Raw genomic sequence first — 15,265 nt, forward strand, 5'->3', positions numbered from 1 at the left:
TTCATTTGCCGGAACAGGAAACAATCACTGGGGGCTAAGTCTGGGCTGTAGGGTGGGTGATTTAACTGTACAGCCCAGACTTAGCCCCAACCCTATCGGCATATATTCCAATCTCAAAATTCCCAAATTCTATATAAGCAACCCCTAAAGCCCCCTCTTGGGTTGCACACACCACTTTCACCCCTTTCGGAAACACATTAAATGGCCGGGCCGGGCCCGTGTGCGAAATACGCATCAGTCGGAAAGCGCACGTTAAATCTCCAAAGTAAGTAAGTAAGTAGCATTAATTCACCTCATGAAGGTGTAAGTACATACTCCGAAACGTTGTGTTCCTCATAACAAAGAAGTTAACATCCATAAATTCTCTTCCTTATGTGTATCTCTTTTAAACGCCATTCAAAGAAATTTAAAGTATATAATTCGTCTATTATATTTTGTATTGCACTGTCTGTGTACGTTAGCCGATGGTTTTGTGATTGTATGTACTATTGTTTGTAACCAGATGTTTTCCTCATGCCCTAATTTATGTTATCAGATAATGATTAACACAAGGAAATATACGACACGACATCTAACATCCCTGTTCTCAATTAGGTGTGCACATAAATTTCTGTACAATAATCCTACAATAAGAAACTATTTTATTTATGCTATTTGAACATATCATAATGTGAACTACTTAGCATAAGATGAAGGCATTTCAAGCGCATTTGAATGGGGACATCTAGGCCTTGCTGTGAACGTGAAACCTCTATAGTAGTCCGGAATACACACTGGCTACCTAACAACTTTCAATGTCGGAAACTAGCTGCAGAACGATATAGATGATACAGTGTACCTGGTGTGATACATTACCTGACAAATAATTCCTTCTATGATCATAAATGAACATATTAGACAACTGAAAGGATCCATATGAACCGAGGTTGTCACATCAGAGTCAGAGGTGTATGTTAACACATTTTATCACATTACTAAGTGTGCGGTCAGAATGTAAAGGCAGTAATGACTGTATACAGTGTATATAGTTTTACAACATTATATTCTTATATCAATTATTTTATGTCATCCAATAAAGATTTCAAGAGTGTTGATATCAATTATTAAGTAACTGCTCTAAAGCGGAAAACACTGATACGTTACACGTGTCTTTACAAAGACAAAGACAAAACGTAATTTTCGTTCAGAAAACAACTTAACCGGGAGCAGACAACTACGTTATCTGAGGGAAATGCAAATGGCTGTCATGATATGCCAAGAATATGGGATTACAAATGTATCACACACAATCAGTAGTGGGACAATGTTGGCTCAAATAGTACGGTTATGGTCAACGCCACAGAGGGAAGTTTAAAATGTTTCATATTTGATACATTTTAGACTATCCAACATTTCTTTGGGTATGGGCCGCCTCCGTGGTCTAGTTGATAGAGCGTCTGCCTAGAGAGCCCAAGGTCGGTGGTTCGATCCACTGCCGCGTCATAACAAAAGCCGTTTACAGATAGTCCTCCCCTGAAACAAGGACTGGTCGGCTCGGAGACAGTAAACTGTGTCTGAGTGAGGTTTGGTTGGTTTGTCAGCAATGTTCCAGTTATATGACGGCGGTCTGTAAATAATCGAGTCTGGACCAGACAAACCAAGGATTGATATCATGCGCATTGATCTACGCAATTGGGATCGAAGACATGCATCAACCAAGTCAGCAAGCCTGACCACCCGATCCCGTTAGTTGACTTTTACGGCAAGCATAGTCGGCTTTTACGCAAGCATGGGTTGCTGAAGACCTATTCTACCCCGGATCTTCACACATAGACGTGCATTCAGTCACTATATAAGAACAATAATCTAGAATGCGATTAAACCCCATTTAACCAAACCTCAGCGCCTGGGAATATCAACTGGGAAGATTGTTTACGAAACACAATTTGCAAAGGAAAAACATATTCATAACAGATATGTGTAAACAATCCGATGATACATCTTTTTATGGTCTCTCCTTCACCATTTCTATGTGTACATTTCTTCACCTTTCATCTCACTGACTATTAACTTTGGGTGGTATTCATGGAAGACATTAAGAAGTGGAAGTACATGTATATATAATGTAGTTTAAAGACACTTATCTCTGAAACTGTGGATGCGTAAACTATTGGATACTAATAGGAGGTATGATACATCATGCCACCGGTGGCCCCTATCACAAACACATGTAAAGGTAAGTCAATGGTATAAGTCTAAATGGGGATTTGCATCGGACATCATTTTTTCACTGATGCGTCACATTTTGAAATGCCGTACACATGTGTACCATAAACCATTTTACAAGCTTTACTGAGGCCTTGACTGTTCTAACCCTGATCAAACAACTTTTGAGCAAGAGTCGCATTACGCTCTTTGAACTCTATAGAAAGAGCATGATTGATTGAACCTAAGAAGGTGTAAATATGTGGACACGAAAGCCTGGAGCTGCGGAAATATTGCTTGACATAAAGGGAAAGTTGACTGTTGGAAATTTGCAGTCATCCCTCTTGTCAAATCATCTTGTTGAGAGTTTTAATGTCACTCTGAATCTTTATGCATAGAATTTAGTATGAAAAAGATGAGGCCGATACACTGGTCTCTTTTTTCTAGTTGAGATGGGAAACTCAGTGGAAGTGAATTGGATGTTTGATGGTGATTGAACAATATCAGATCATCGATATATTTGAAACTTAAGTTCAACGTTTAAAATCAATCCCAATCCATGTAGAAATGACCAATTCACTCTGGTATTGACTTTTCTGTGGATGTCGGCACCACTCTGTCAGAAATTTTGGATTTTACTACTTTTGCGTTTCTTTTTGTGCAGAGTATAGTCAAGGCTTCTTATTTGTGAGTTGCCATGCTGTTTGAATATTCAGTCGAAACACAGTTAATCTGACTTCAACGCTGACTCCTAACATTCAGTTAGTACTCCCAGTTTGTATGGACGTCGGAACTTGTTTTCGTCCATGTGACGACGAACACAACGCCCAAGGGTAGTACGACTGGCATCAAAACCCCATCACCATAACGATCTTCGGAGAATAGACCATCTTGAGGTCCTTTTTGTGTGAGTGGCATGCGTAACCTTTCGCGAACACTTTTGTCCTCTGACGCTGCAGTTTTATATTTATCTCCTGAATACCGAGCGCCAGGCAGGGTAGTGACAAGTAACATCTTTTCAAGCCTTTTGGCGTACCGCGGGCGGATTCAAACCACCGACCTTGCACTCGCGGGGCAGACACTCTACCCACTAGACTATGAGTGAAAATAAAATGTTTAGTGAATGTTTATTTCTGTTTGTTTGCAGGCATCATCATTTTTAACTAGTCTTTGCCAAAAAAAAATATTCAAAACAAGTGTTCCTTTAATGGACAAACTCTTATAACTTCGACAAAATGCCGTACACATCTAAAGCACAATCAACTAGAACTTGTTCCACACGGATAGACGCCAACGCGGGTGATAAGAACTCAACACAGGTGTGAAAGGTCACTGCGTGGGCCTGTGTGCGAGATGTAAATACAAGCGACAAGAACCATTTCCATAATCATAAGAATCACACCAGCAAAAGATTTCATTCTGTCACAAGACTTACTTCGTTCTTAATGAAGGGATAACACCAGACTGTCAAATCATTTTTTTCACAGGCACCATGTTCCATTATATGTTATATAATCTAAATAAAATCACCTGACTGTCTTGTTTTCATAACTATAACTTCAAACTCTGTCTCTTAAATCCATGTTTAACATGGAATCTAAAACTATGTTGATATTTGTTTGGATAATATTTCCCTCCTGAAACAAGGTTACAAAAATACAGATACGACAAATTGTCCTGAAATGCATCGTTTCGCAAGAAATATCTTTGAAGGGAATAGAAACACGACAGTTTTCCCCAAAACAACATGGCTCAGATTCCTTGTTTCAACTACATATTTGACAGCCAGTAGATATTACTTAGTATATATATATTCAACAGGTAAGATCATTGTCCCTGACAATCACTCTGTATCTCTGTCTGTTTAACACAACAAACCAAAATTATCCAAACAAAACTGATATAACCTCAATCACCTCTTGTGTCTAAAAGGTATATTATTCAGTACTTAATGCAGTATGTACATAGCCTTGTGAACAATCGGAAAACCGTCTTGGTGACTATGAACTCTCTTCAAGAAAACTTCCTTTTGCCTGAAAGGAACTTTAGAAAACACTGGAATGTGTGTTTCCTTAAAGAAAACACTCATATCGAAATCCCTAATGTAAAAACGCAAGTTCAGTAAAACAAATACATCTCTTCCCAACAACATGACCACGCTTACACATGTAATTACAAATGATTATGGGTCACATGTTCGGTTGCGTCCTTCCGAGAGAATCAAAATATTTATGGTCTTCACCTTTTCAAAAATGTCTTTTTGTCAGCTTTTTCTTCAAAGATAATATAATGTTGTCAAGTCAATTACGAAGACTTTAAATAGATAGTGTTAAAAAGCAAACAACTGTTCGAAACAATACAACGTCAATGCCAGAGAATAGTCAGTCGAAGTCAGCAATATTCAGGCTAAATGCCTGCAGACTGTAAATAATCGACTAAGAACCAACGTTCCACTCCGTCGGGGTACATTGACACACAATCAAGTAAGTCACCCAGTCTGATCACTCGATCCATTTAGTCTACCTTGGCGACAAGCACGAGGAGCTGGGAAATATTCTACGTGTCCACATGGAGACGAATTTAAATGTTTGAACAAATGCGACCAAATTTTCCTTCCAAATATCTACTAAAAGCAGAGTCCATTGTACCATTCCGACTATATCATAGCAAAGAGAGAACGATGACATGACTTGATAAAGGATAAACAAGGGGGTGGCAACAAAGGATAGCGGGTGATACTGACGACACCCCAACCCCCACCCCAGGGACAACAAAATGATTACACAGAGAAAACAGTCACCTTTCATTAGTTGCCTTGTCATCCATCCACCCACTCAGCTTCACCACCCAGTCTTAACCTTGACACCTTTTCAGTGTAACACCTCTAAACGTTTTGATTGTTTGAGCTTAACATGAAATATAAGGTCTGAACTTCATCGATTACTGTTACATATCTGTCTTCGGGGGTTTGGGGCAATTTGTCAAAAATGAAAGCAAACGTTTCTAAAGTTTACTGAGAAAAAAGAATGAGAATTTGATCTGTGTCTGTGATCTATGTAAATTGTGAGGGAAAGACATTTAGGCAAGAAGCAGACATTCCCATGGACACCAACTGTGCTCTCCTTCTTGCTGACCTGTTTCTCTAAGCGTATGGATCGGAATTCTACTCGCATTGGCAAAATCAAAACAAGGTAATTTGGCCAAGAAGTTTAACTTAAGCTTAAGGTGTATCGATGCTCTGATATCGTTAAATACTCATCAACTAGCAAGTTCCCTCTCCACTGATGTATCCACATGAACTAGAAATAAAGGAGACCAGTGACCACATCCGTTTCATATTTTTATTTATGCATAAAGATTCAGATTGACAAGAATTCTCCACAAGAATGATTGAAAAGAGGGATGACTTCAACTTTCCAATTTTCAACTTTCCCTTTATGTCGATCAATAGTCCTGCAGCTCCAATATAAGGTATAATCGAGCATGCACTTCTCACCAAGATTTCAAAGCGTGTCATACGATTCTTGCTCAGAATTTCTTTGATCACCTTTCAACTTTCAATGCTTCAGTATAGCTTTCAGATAGCATTTTATGGTAGACATGTGGAGGACATTTCCAAAATTTGAAGCATCAGAGACAATTCCCTACTTTGACCATATAATCATATGTTTTTTTCAGGTGAAGAGTTAACTTGCCTTTGAAAGTGTGTGTGATTGGTGCCACCGGTGGAGGAAATACGTATTCGGAAATACGTGGTATCATCACCATTTGATAGTGATTCTTAAACGTATGCTCATGATATAGTTGGAATCCTACAACCGATTCTGCAGAGATTTCTTATGAGTATGGACATGGTTTTGTCTCATTAATTCAATCATATAGCCTGAGGATCTAAACAAAACGTTACCAATCGCATTTTCTGAAAAGAGAACCGAGCTATTCAAAACAATTAATAATTACATTTTGAAGAAAAGAATGGATGCACTTGAAAAATGGATTTGATCAAATAATTACAAACTTTATCAAAACGTTACTAGGCTGACAATCGTCGCTGAAATATTGAAAACTTTAGGTCCAAAACACAACCTGTTGGTTAAGAACATTCACGTGCAGCAGAGATAAATTGCAATGCACCTTTTATTCGGTACCGTAAAATGCACATGCTGAAATTGTAAAACATGCAATGGATCGTTGCCAAAACATCACGGATCATGAAAAAACACGAAAGATTGCCACCTGCATACCACATCAGATTGCAAGAAACAACAACTGTACACCTGCAACCATCGTCAGGGTGTTTGAACGTTACAGACAGTACACAGAGCATGACGATGCCACAGGATGGCCGTTACCTGCGCACTTTGCATTGCAACAGGTTCGTCACAGCGACGGAAACGGCAGCAACTGCTGTAGGATCCTGCATCAGTCGACATTTTCTGCGAATTCTGTGTGTGGCAGGTATTCAAGCCTATCGCCCCTTTCGCGGAATGGCCTTGACCCATGAACATCAACGTCGAAGACGTGACTGAGCAAGAACAGTACAACGCTGGCAGATCCGTGACTGGCAGAGATTGCTTTTTACTGACGACAGCTGATTTTGATGGTCGTCCTCGGGCTTATCTTCGCATCTTCGAGTTAACCGACTTTCAAAGTCCAGTTTCCACCCTTGCCGAACTAGGCTTGAATTACTGGGCTCGATCGTAGCGCCACCAGTGGCTATTACCAGTTATGTCCCCTCTAAGCCTCTCCAATGGACCAATGGGATTCTACCTCTCGTATCACTTGCGTTTGCTTCACACAAAATGGTGGCGCCCAGTCAGGACAATCTGACCGAAAATCAAGATCTATATTGTGATAAAACGGGTCTTACATCGCGAAATGCATCAATTCACGTGAACACCTAAATTAAAACGAGTTAGCGGTGCACGTGCAAATCCTGCAATGGACCGAAATCTGCATGACAGTTTACGAACCGGATTTCGATTTCGCTGCGCGATTTTGATTGGACTATGCATAGACTCGTTAGTCCAGCCAAAATGTAACTCCATAATACCAGCCTAGTTCGGCAAGGGTGGAAACTGGACTTTTATAGTCAGTTAACTCACTTGATTCGGGAAGATGTATCTGCGCTGGAGACCCATTGGCGCCTGGCTGCATTCAGGAAGCGGGTGTGTTGATGGTTTGGGGAGGAATTTGTGGCAACCAAGGGACGGGACTTGTCATCATCCGTGGAAATCTCAACGGCCAGATCTACAGGGATGACGTTCTTCAGCCTGTGGTGTTACCACTCCTTCGACAACAGCAAAAGGGAACACGCTTACATCACGACAACGCGCTAGGCCGCACACAGCAAGGGTCGTCCAGGATTCCTGCTTGCACACAACATCGTCGTTCTTCCATCGTCAACTTGATCACAAGACTAAAACCACATTAAACATTTGTTAGATCATCTGGACACGTACCGTTTCTCATCCATGGCAACCTCAACGGCCAGATCTACAGGGATGACTTTCTTCAACCCGTGATGTTACCACTCCGCACACAGCAAGGGTCGTCCAGGATTTCCTGCTTGCACACAACATCGTCGTTCTTCCATCGTCAACTCGCTCACCAGACTTACACGACATTAAACATTTGTTAGATCATCTGGACACTACCGTTTCTCAGACAATGATATTGTCTTGTGAAATTGCGACCCCAGTTGGATACTAGTTTATACAAACATTATATTTGAAATAAAGGTGATCACTTAAATACTGTTAATTTAATTAAATGTTTGGGAGCATGTTTGCCGTCTAATTTCATTTGACCTTTTCCGTACTTTCTCAACATACTGAGGTGTTTTCAATTGTCAAACTATCAGCGCTAAAATATAAACTGCAGACTTGTACCTTCAGTGCTCCACAGGATGATGACGAATATTGGTTTAATATTTTGTTATAGCTTGAGTGAATCTGATCCCTTCATATTCACGTTTTACCTCTTAAACCTAATTTCCGTAATGAAGAAAGCATGAGAAACAACATCATCAAGTGATTTCTCCGACCGATCTATAATTTCCCCTAAGATTTTGTTTGTAATTTGGAGAGCATTTTGAAATCTCCTCTCTTTATTACGGTTGTAAGAGAGTACGGTAACTTGGACACACTGAAATGAAGATTTACTTTATCTAATGGTAAGATACTTCCTCAATAAATACATGTCAAGGTAGAAAGTCCAAAAAATCGGACATTATTAATTAAGCCAGAATTTCCATATGACTGACCCGGAACAATTGTCGATTACTCGAGAAAATATTGTAACAAAAGTCCCTAATCCGATAGTAGATGATACTTTCTTCTCCGCAGATATTTTTATCATATACGTAGATAAAAGAATCGCCTACGTAGATGTGAGTGGTATCGTAGATGATAATTTTGTTTAGGCTGGCACTAATTCGCTTCCATACTTATCAAATACATTACCATCGAAGAACCATTTCTTGTTTCCTTTTCAGCCGCAATCAAACCTTGTGAAGTATGGGCGTTTTCTTATTTTTGCAGATTATTTAGATGGCAGAAAAGAGGAAAATATGAAAAGGAAAAGGAAACTTACTTTTTCTCTAGATTGGTGTAAAAAGGCTCGATGCGACGTTTTTTAGTGTTGCGAATTTCCCCTTTTTTAGCCTCGATACAGACAGACCCCTACCATATCAGTATTGCACAACAGTAGGGATTCCCGATTAAAATAGTCTCTAGCTTGTCGCAAAGGCCGACCAAAATCGTTCTGGAGGTCAGACTCGGTGACTTGGTTTATCACTATATACATGCAAGATTCAACTCTTAGGCAGTAGGGGCGGTCGGGTAGCCTGATGGCTAAAGCGTTCGCTCGTCACGCCGAAGACCCGGGTTCGATGCCCGAAATGGGTACAATGTGTGAAGCCCATTTCTGGTGTCCCCCGCCTTGATATTGCTGGAATATTGCTAAAAGCGGCGTAAAACCAAACTCACTCACTCACACACACACTTAGGCAGTACATAGAGAAATAGAAAATATTGGCGAGCGTTTTCATCTAGAACTGACCTCATATTTGAAACGGGCCTTAAAGATTGAAACTACAGTACATATTCTCCAAGCAAGGTTAGATGACAATCTTCTCTTCGTGTGGCTTGAGTGATAAGATGATCATGAAAGCTGTCATACGCGGGTGACCCTGATACTGTGACGTCACAATCACTGAAAAGCAGTCCCCCTTGCGGAAATCAATGAAATGTTGACGCAAAATTCAATTATCGAATTTTCTCAAACATGTTCCCATTACTGTACACCTGTAATGAACACATTCATATAAAAAATATAATAGAGAAACCTCGAAGCAGTTTTAGTCCGTTTACTGGCGAGATCTTTCAGCTCAGACGAGGATCATCACACCATTACAATGGCGGATCAACCTTGCCGTGTATGACGTCATAATCAAAACTACTCCACAAAACTAGTCTTCACTTTTGTATATAATACTCACATGTTGAAGATACCACTTTCTAATAAATATATTGCTGTACTACACATTGTATAAAAACACGCTGTATGCAAGGGACTATATAGGAATACACGGTATTTATACTCTAAAAATGTGTGTTGTTTGCTGCTTTGAGAGGAATTCACCTTCGTATTATTATTGTTATTGTTATTATTATCATTATTGAGTCAGTTTTATCTCACATGTTGAATTAGTTACAGGTTTCCTCCTAGATAAGATAAATACTTTCCCCAAACATGAATATGGAAAGCATTCTATATTGATTTCAAACACAATTACTGATAGCTTTCGTGCGAAACGCACTTTTGTTTGAATCGCAGATTATTTTCAGTATTGGACGCATGCAATCTACATACATCAGGTGGGTCCTATTTCTTGAATAGTGCAATAGTTAAAGGGTTACGTGTATATCGCTGCTTTTTTTATATATGAACAATTGTTTCCTTTAACGTATTCAATTTATTTTCATTTGATTTAAAAAGAAATCCCAGATAGGTTAAAGTATCACAGATACGAACTTATCGATCCGTTTGGTTGCCATTTTATAAGATTATAAAAGATACCCAAGTCTTAACAAAACTTAATTTGTATCACTGTATATCCACAAGCCTAAAACATTCAATACAATTCTATTATTTGTTCGATGGCAGTCATAAAAGGTAAGACATGGGACTGAAGGACCCACTGACAAAGTGTCAACAGAGGAAGGACCATGAAATGAAAAAGAGTTTACATACTTTTTGTATCAAACTGTTGAGGGGGAACGTTTTATTCCATGATGAATGATTAAATGATTAATGACAATACGTAACTAGGAAGACACTTTTCATATTTTCCGCAGCTAACATAAACCTATGTGCAGAGTTGCGTCCCTTGGGCACGCCAGAAACCTATGATTGTGGGTTCGAATCCCGGATTATGTTTCTAGGTTTGTCAGCACCATACTTGTGTTCGTGGGTTTCACCGAAGTGGTAAACGTCTGAGACCTGCATCACTTCGGGCTTTCCTCCCACGTTAAGCTGACACGCCGTGATATAACTGGAATACTGTTACAAGCGGCGTTAAACCCAACTCACTCACTCCTTATTCTTATCTATTCATTACTATCTCTCGATACCTCCTTTTTCTGAAATCATCTGATATTTTCGAATATCTCCTGCTTTTCTTGGCGAATATGATTTTGGGGTCAAGCAGATTGCACATAAAAAACATTAACAGTAGTCACTCTAGTCCAATAAGACACAGACAATGTTCGTAACAGGCAACCGAACAATCTCCAAACCTCTTTGCCAGTCAAGTCAGCATATCACTGTCTGTACTGGTCAAAGGATCTGGATCACTGACTCACACTGGAGTATTGCATTCATCATACACTAATGATTAACACACCCTGGAGAGACCAAACTTTAGGTCATGATAATATCCAACCATGCTTGCTTCTATAATAAAACACTGGTCGTTCGCGAGTTGAAGTTGGTTTATCACACAAGTAACTAGTTGCTCATTAGGCGATTTGCAAACAACACATTATATATTGTCCAATTCAGAACTTTCAGTTGAGGTAGTTTGTACAATATCAAATTCGGGACTGTATGAAATAGGTTAAGACAAAATTGACAAGTTTTTTGTGTCTACAGAAACAGGTTTTTTTCTCGCCAAAACAAACAAAGCAACAAACTGTTGTGCTTGAAAAATCAATTATTCACCCCGTGAAGAGCAGGGTTAGAACTGATCTTCAGCAATCCATGCTTCTTGTGAAAGGCAACTGACGGATCGGGTGGTCAGTCTCGCGGACTTAATTGATCGTATCCCAATTTCGTACCTCGATCCTCCTTATGTCAGTCACTGGGTTGTCTGGTCCAGATTCGAGTATTTACAAAACGCAGTCATGTTGGTTGATTGTTGTTGAGAGCGGCGTTAACCAACAAACAAAGTTTAAGTACAACATTTTTCTTTGTATCCTTTTTTTATTTATTAAGGATAATAATCCTTTTGTGCTACCTTCTTACCCAAACAGGACCATACGTATCCCTCTATTGTACGATTCCGGCTGAATCATAACGATCGCGACAATTGATACTCTGGATCTGGAGAGTACAATCATGTTTCCTGTACACAGCAATATCTATTCAAACTGTTTAAAATACTATTTTGTGAGCAATGTGGACAACTTATCATAACGCAGCTTCTCTAATGTAACTTACTTTCTTCCAGCTCCACAATGAGAATAATCTACTTCATAGCCCTGGAAACAGTTTTAGTGACGCTAAGCCAACAGCGGGCAACCCAACATTCAACTGACTGCAAGCCCTGCCTCTGTAAACAACGCTATGCTGACTGCTCAAGCAGGATTCTCACAGCTGTTCCTCAGCATTTGCAAACTAATATTACACATCTCAGTCTGAGGAATAATTCACTGGAGGAAATTAAAAATGGGAGTTTCATCCACTATCCTGGCTTGACTGACCTGAATTTGGAGGACAACAAACTAAGTCTCTCTTCAAATGTTTACAGTCCTTGTGCGTTTTGTGGACTGGTACAGCTACGTGTTCTCAGACTCAGCGGCAACTGTGATTCTGCCTTAAATACAACATTAAGCTATTCCTATCCTGATGAATCGTTTAGGCAACTGAAATCATTGGAAGAGCTGTACATTGATGGAATACCCGAAACCCGGATGGGAACTGCCTTCAGAGAGCTGACAAATCTGACCTCACTGATATATACGGGTCACTGTAACCTTTTGTATATACAAGAACACATGTTTGTCACAACACCGAATCTTCAGTTACTGAACTTAATATCAAGGTGTCATATTTACGACATCCACATCTCCACTGAAGAACATTCACACCATAGATGTATCCGGAAACACTGGTTTGAGTCTTCCAAACGCAACCAATTCTACTTATGGGATGATTGGAACTAAAATAAAAGTTTTCAAGATGAACAAAGTTGTTCCGCCCTTCACGATTGGCGTGGTTGCAAAAAAAACATTTTTCAAATATTTGAGAAACACATCAATTCAAGAGCTTCATGTTGGACACAATTTCATAGAGATATTGGAGGGAGGTATTTTTGACTTTTACTGCCAGAAACAACCAAATGAACTTAGTTATTCACAGCATTCACATCGAATTACCTAATATAAACTCAATTGATATTTCCAATAACGTTATAACAATATGGGAAGGTCCGAGTAAAGGTTTAAAATCTCTTAAACGTGCAGATTTGTCATACAATTTCTGTTCTTGCATTGGAAAACGCTTTTTTTCTGAGTGACCGAATTTAACGTTTTTAAACATTTCAAATAATTTTATAGGTGATGCTCTACGTACACTCGGAAAGGATAGTGGGACCATCTTTCAAAACTTGACAAATATTGAAGCCCTTGATCTTTCAGGAAATAGAATCCGTTTTCTTCATAAAAACATATTTGAAACCAATACAAAACTAAGTCATTTAGATCTCAGCAACAATGAACTTAGAGACTGGGAACCTGATATCAGACAGTTGAAAAACCTTATTTATTTGGATCCTCAATTGGCTATTTCAACATGCAATGTATTTCAGAAATTTGAGTAATTATACATGTGTTCATCAAATGAATACACCAATCCCCTTGACTGAAGAAGTAGTAGATGGTTTACAAAGACAATGTAAGCCACTTTTTGGAATTATAACCAGTTGTCTTGTTGGTATAACATTTACCCTGTCGTTCTCTGTCATGGCCCTTGTGTACAGATATAGGTGGAAGCTGGGGTATCTCTATTACGTAGCCAGAGATCGTTATCGCCCTGTGGGAGGTGGTGTGGGAGGGGAACCAGAGTTTGACTTCGATGCCTTTGTGTCATGTTCTGATGAGGACTTGGATTTCGTGGGCAAGTTAGTTTGTCAGCTGGAGGGACAGGGCAGGCGGCTATGTATTCATCACAGAGACTTTAAACCCGGAGAACCAATCGCATCAAACATTGTCAAAGCTGTGCAGACGAGCAGACGAACACTCATCATACTTTCTCCGAACTTCCTGTCAAGCGCGTGGTGTCGATATGAATTTGAGATGGCGAAAATGGAAGGTGTTTATGAAGCCAGAAGCGTCATCCTTGTTGTGAAGATCGGTGAGGTTGAAGCAAAGTCTGTTCCTCGTGAGCTTCTGTACATGATGAAGACGGACTCGTACACAGAGTATCCGGAAAATGCTGTGGATCAGGCCACATTCTGGATAGCATTGAATGAAGCTATCGAGAACTAGGAAGACCAAAATTTGCTTTTACGACCAATGGAATCTGTTTCGGCGGATACTCGAGAATAGCTATCCCTAGCTTTGACGTTTTATCTTTTCAATAAAAAAAATAATAATTCTGAAACTTGAGACCAGCATCGCTCCTTATCATAATGACGATAAGTTGGGTACATAATATCAAGCAATATCAAGTTTATCTGATGGTTAATAATGGAATTTAAAACCATGTTAATAGAATTGAAACCTCGGTATGATGCCAAAGATCTAGATAGCATACGTGTACAGTAGAATTGTTTAGCTGTGAGCCAAAGAACATATATTACTTCTCTTATGCAATTAATGTGCAAATATATCATGCACATACACATTCCTGCACTTTGAATATTGTAAATACTGTTATTGAGTATAGTATTAGACTTATAGTATTAGAAGTTTTCCATTGCTTTAAATGTATTGTTGCATATAAAACTCATTATAAAGTGAAAAGTCCATCCTGATGTGTAGAAGCACTTGCATAAATGTAAGTAGTCATGCATCTTTAGATGTCATTGAAAACCTTAGACTTTAGACTTGAATCTATCCTGCCTAGAGGTGATACGCCAGGAGATGGATGCTTAAGCGAAGTTATTTGCCTGGTTTGTGTGCAACGACAAATCCGTGATTAATTATTTGTGTATATGAACATGTAGCGTGTAAGATAGTATACTTCGTCTGGTACATTTTGTATTGTACTGTTTGTGTACGCGAGCCTATGGTTTTGTGATTGCATGTACTATTGTTTGTTACTAGGTGTTTTCCTTATGCCCTAATTTAAGTTATCAGATAACGATTTACACAAGGAAATATACGACCCTACATCTAACATCCCTGTTCTCCTCAAATGGATGTGTACATAAATTTGCGTGTACGAATCCTGTAAAATTAAACTCTCATATTTCTTGATTTGAACATAAAGTTATGTAAACCATTTAGCATAAGAGTGAGTGAGTTGGGTTTAACGCCGCTTTTAACAGTATTCCAGTTATATCGCGACGTGTCAGCTTAATGTGGGAGGAAAGCTCGAAGTGATGCAGGTCTCAGACGTTTACCACTTCGGTGAAACCTACGAGCACGGGTATTGTGCTGACAAACCTAGAAACATAATCGTGGCGAACCGGGATTCGAACCCACAATCATAGGTTTCTGGCGTGCCCAAGGGCATATCCAGGCCTTGCTGTTAACATGAAATCTCTGTCGTAATCCGGAATACACACTGGCTACCTTACATCTTTCATTAGTTTTCCATGTCGGAAACTATCAGCAGAGCTATATAGATGATA

The 15,265-nt window shown here is 39.3% G+C and overlaps 1 protein-coding gene and 1 pseudogene across 1 annotated transcript; both read left to right on the forward strand.

The window, feature by feature from the left end:
• Positions 1-10,001: 10,001 nt before the first annotated feature.
• Positions 10,002-12,792, forward strand: LOC124137602 (leucine-rich repeat-containing G-protein coupled receptor 4-like). Its single transcript, XM_046503984.2, has 2 exons — positions 10,002-10,064; positions 11,918-12,792. Exons 1-2 carry the CDS (start codon positions 10,045-10,047, stop codon positions 12,630-12,632), a joined length of 735 nt encoding a protein of 244 aa, XP_046359940.1. The 5' UTR covers positions 10,002-10,044; the 3' UTR covers positions 12,633-12,792.
• A 193-nt stretch (positions 12,793-12,985) lies between these two features.
• Positions 12,986-14,924, forward strand: LOC124137603 (annotated as a pseudogene).
• The last annotated feature ends 341 nt before the right edge of the window (positions 14,925-15,265 follow it).

This window comes from Haliotis rufescens, unplaced genomic scaffold (assembly GCF_023055435.1).
Source record: "Haliotis rufescens isolate VD_foot unplaced genomic scaffold, xgHalRufe1.0.p SCAF_19, whole genome shotgun sequence".
In the NCBI taxonomy this organism is placed as follows: Eukaryota; Metazoa; Mollusca; class Gastropoda; order Lepetellida; family Haliotidae; genus Haliotis; species Haliotis rufescens.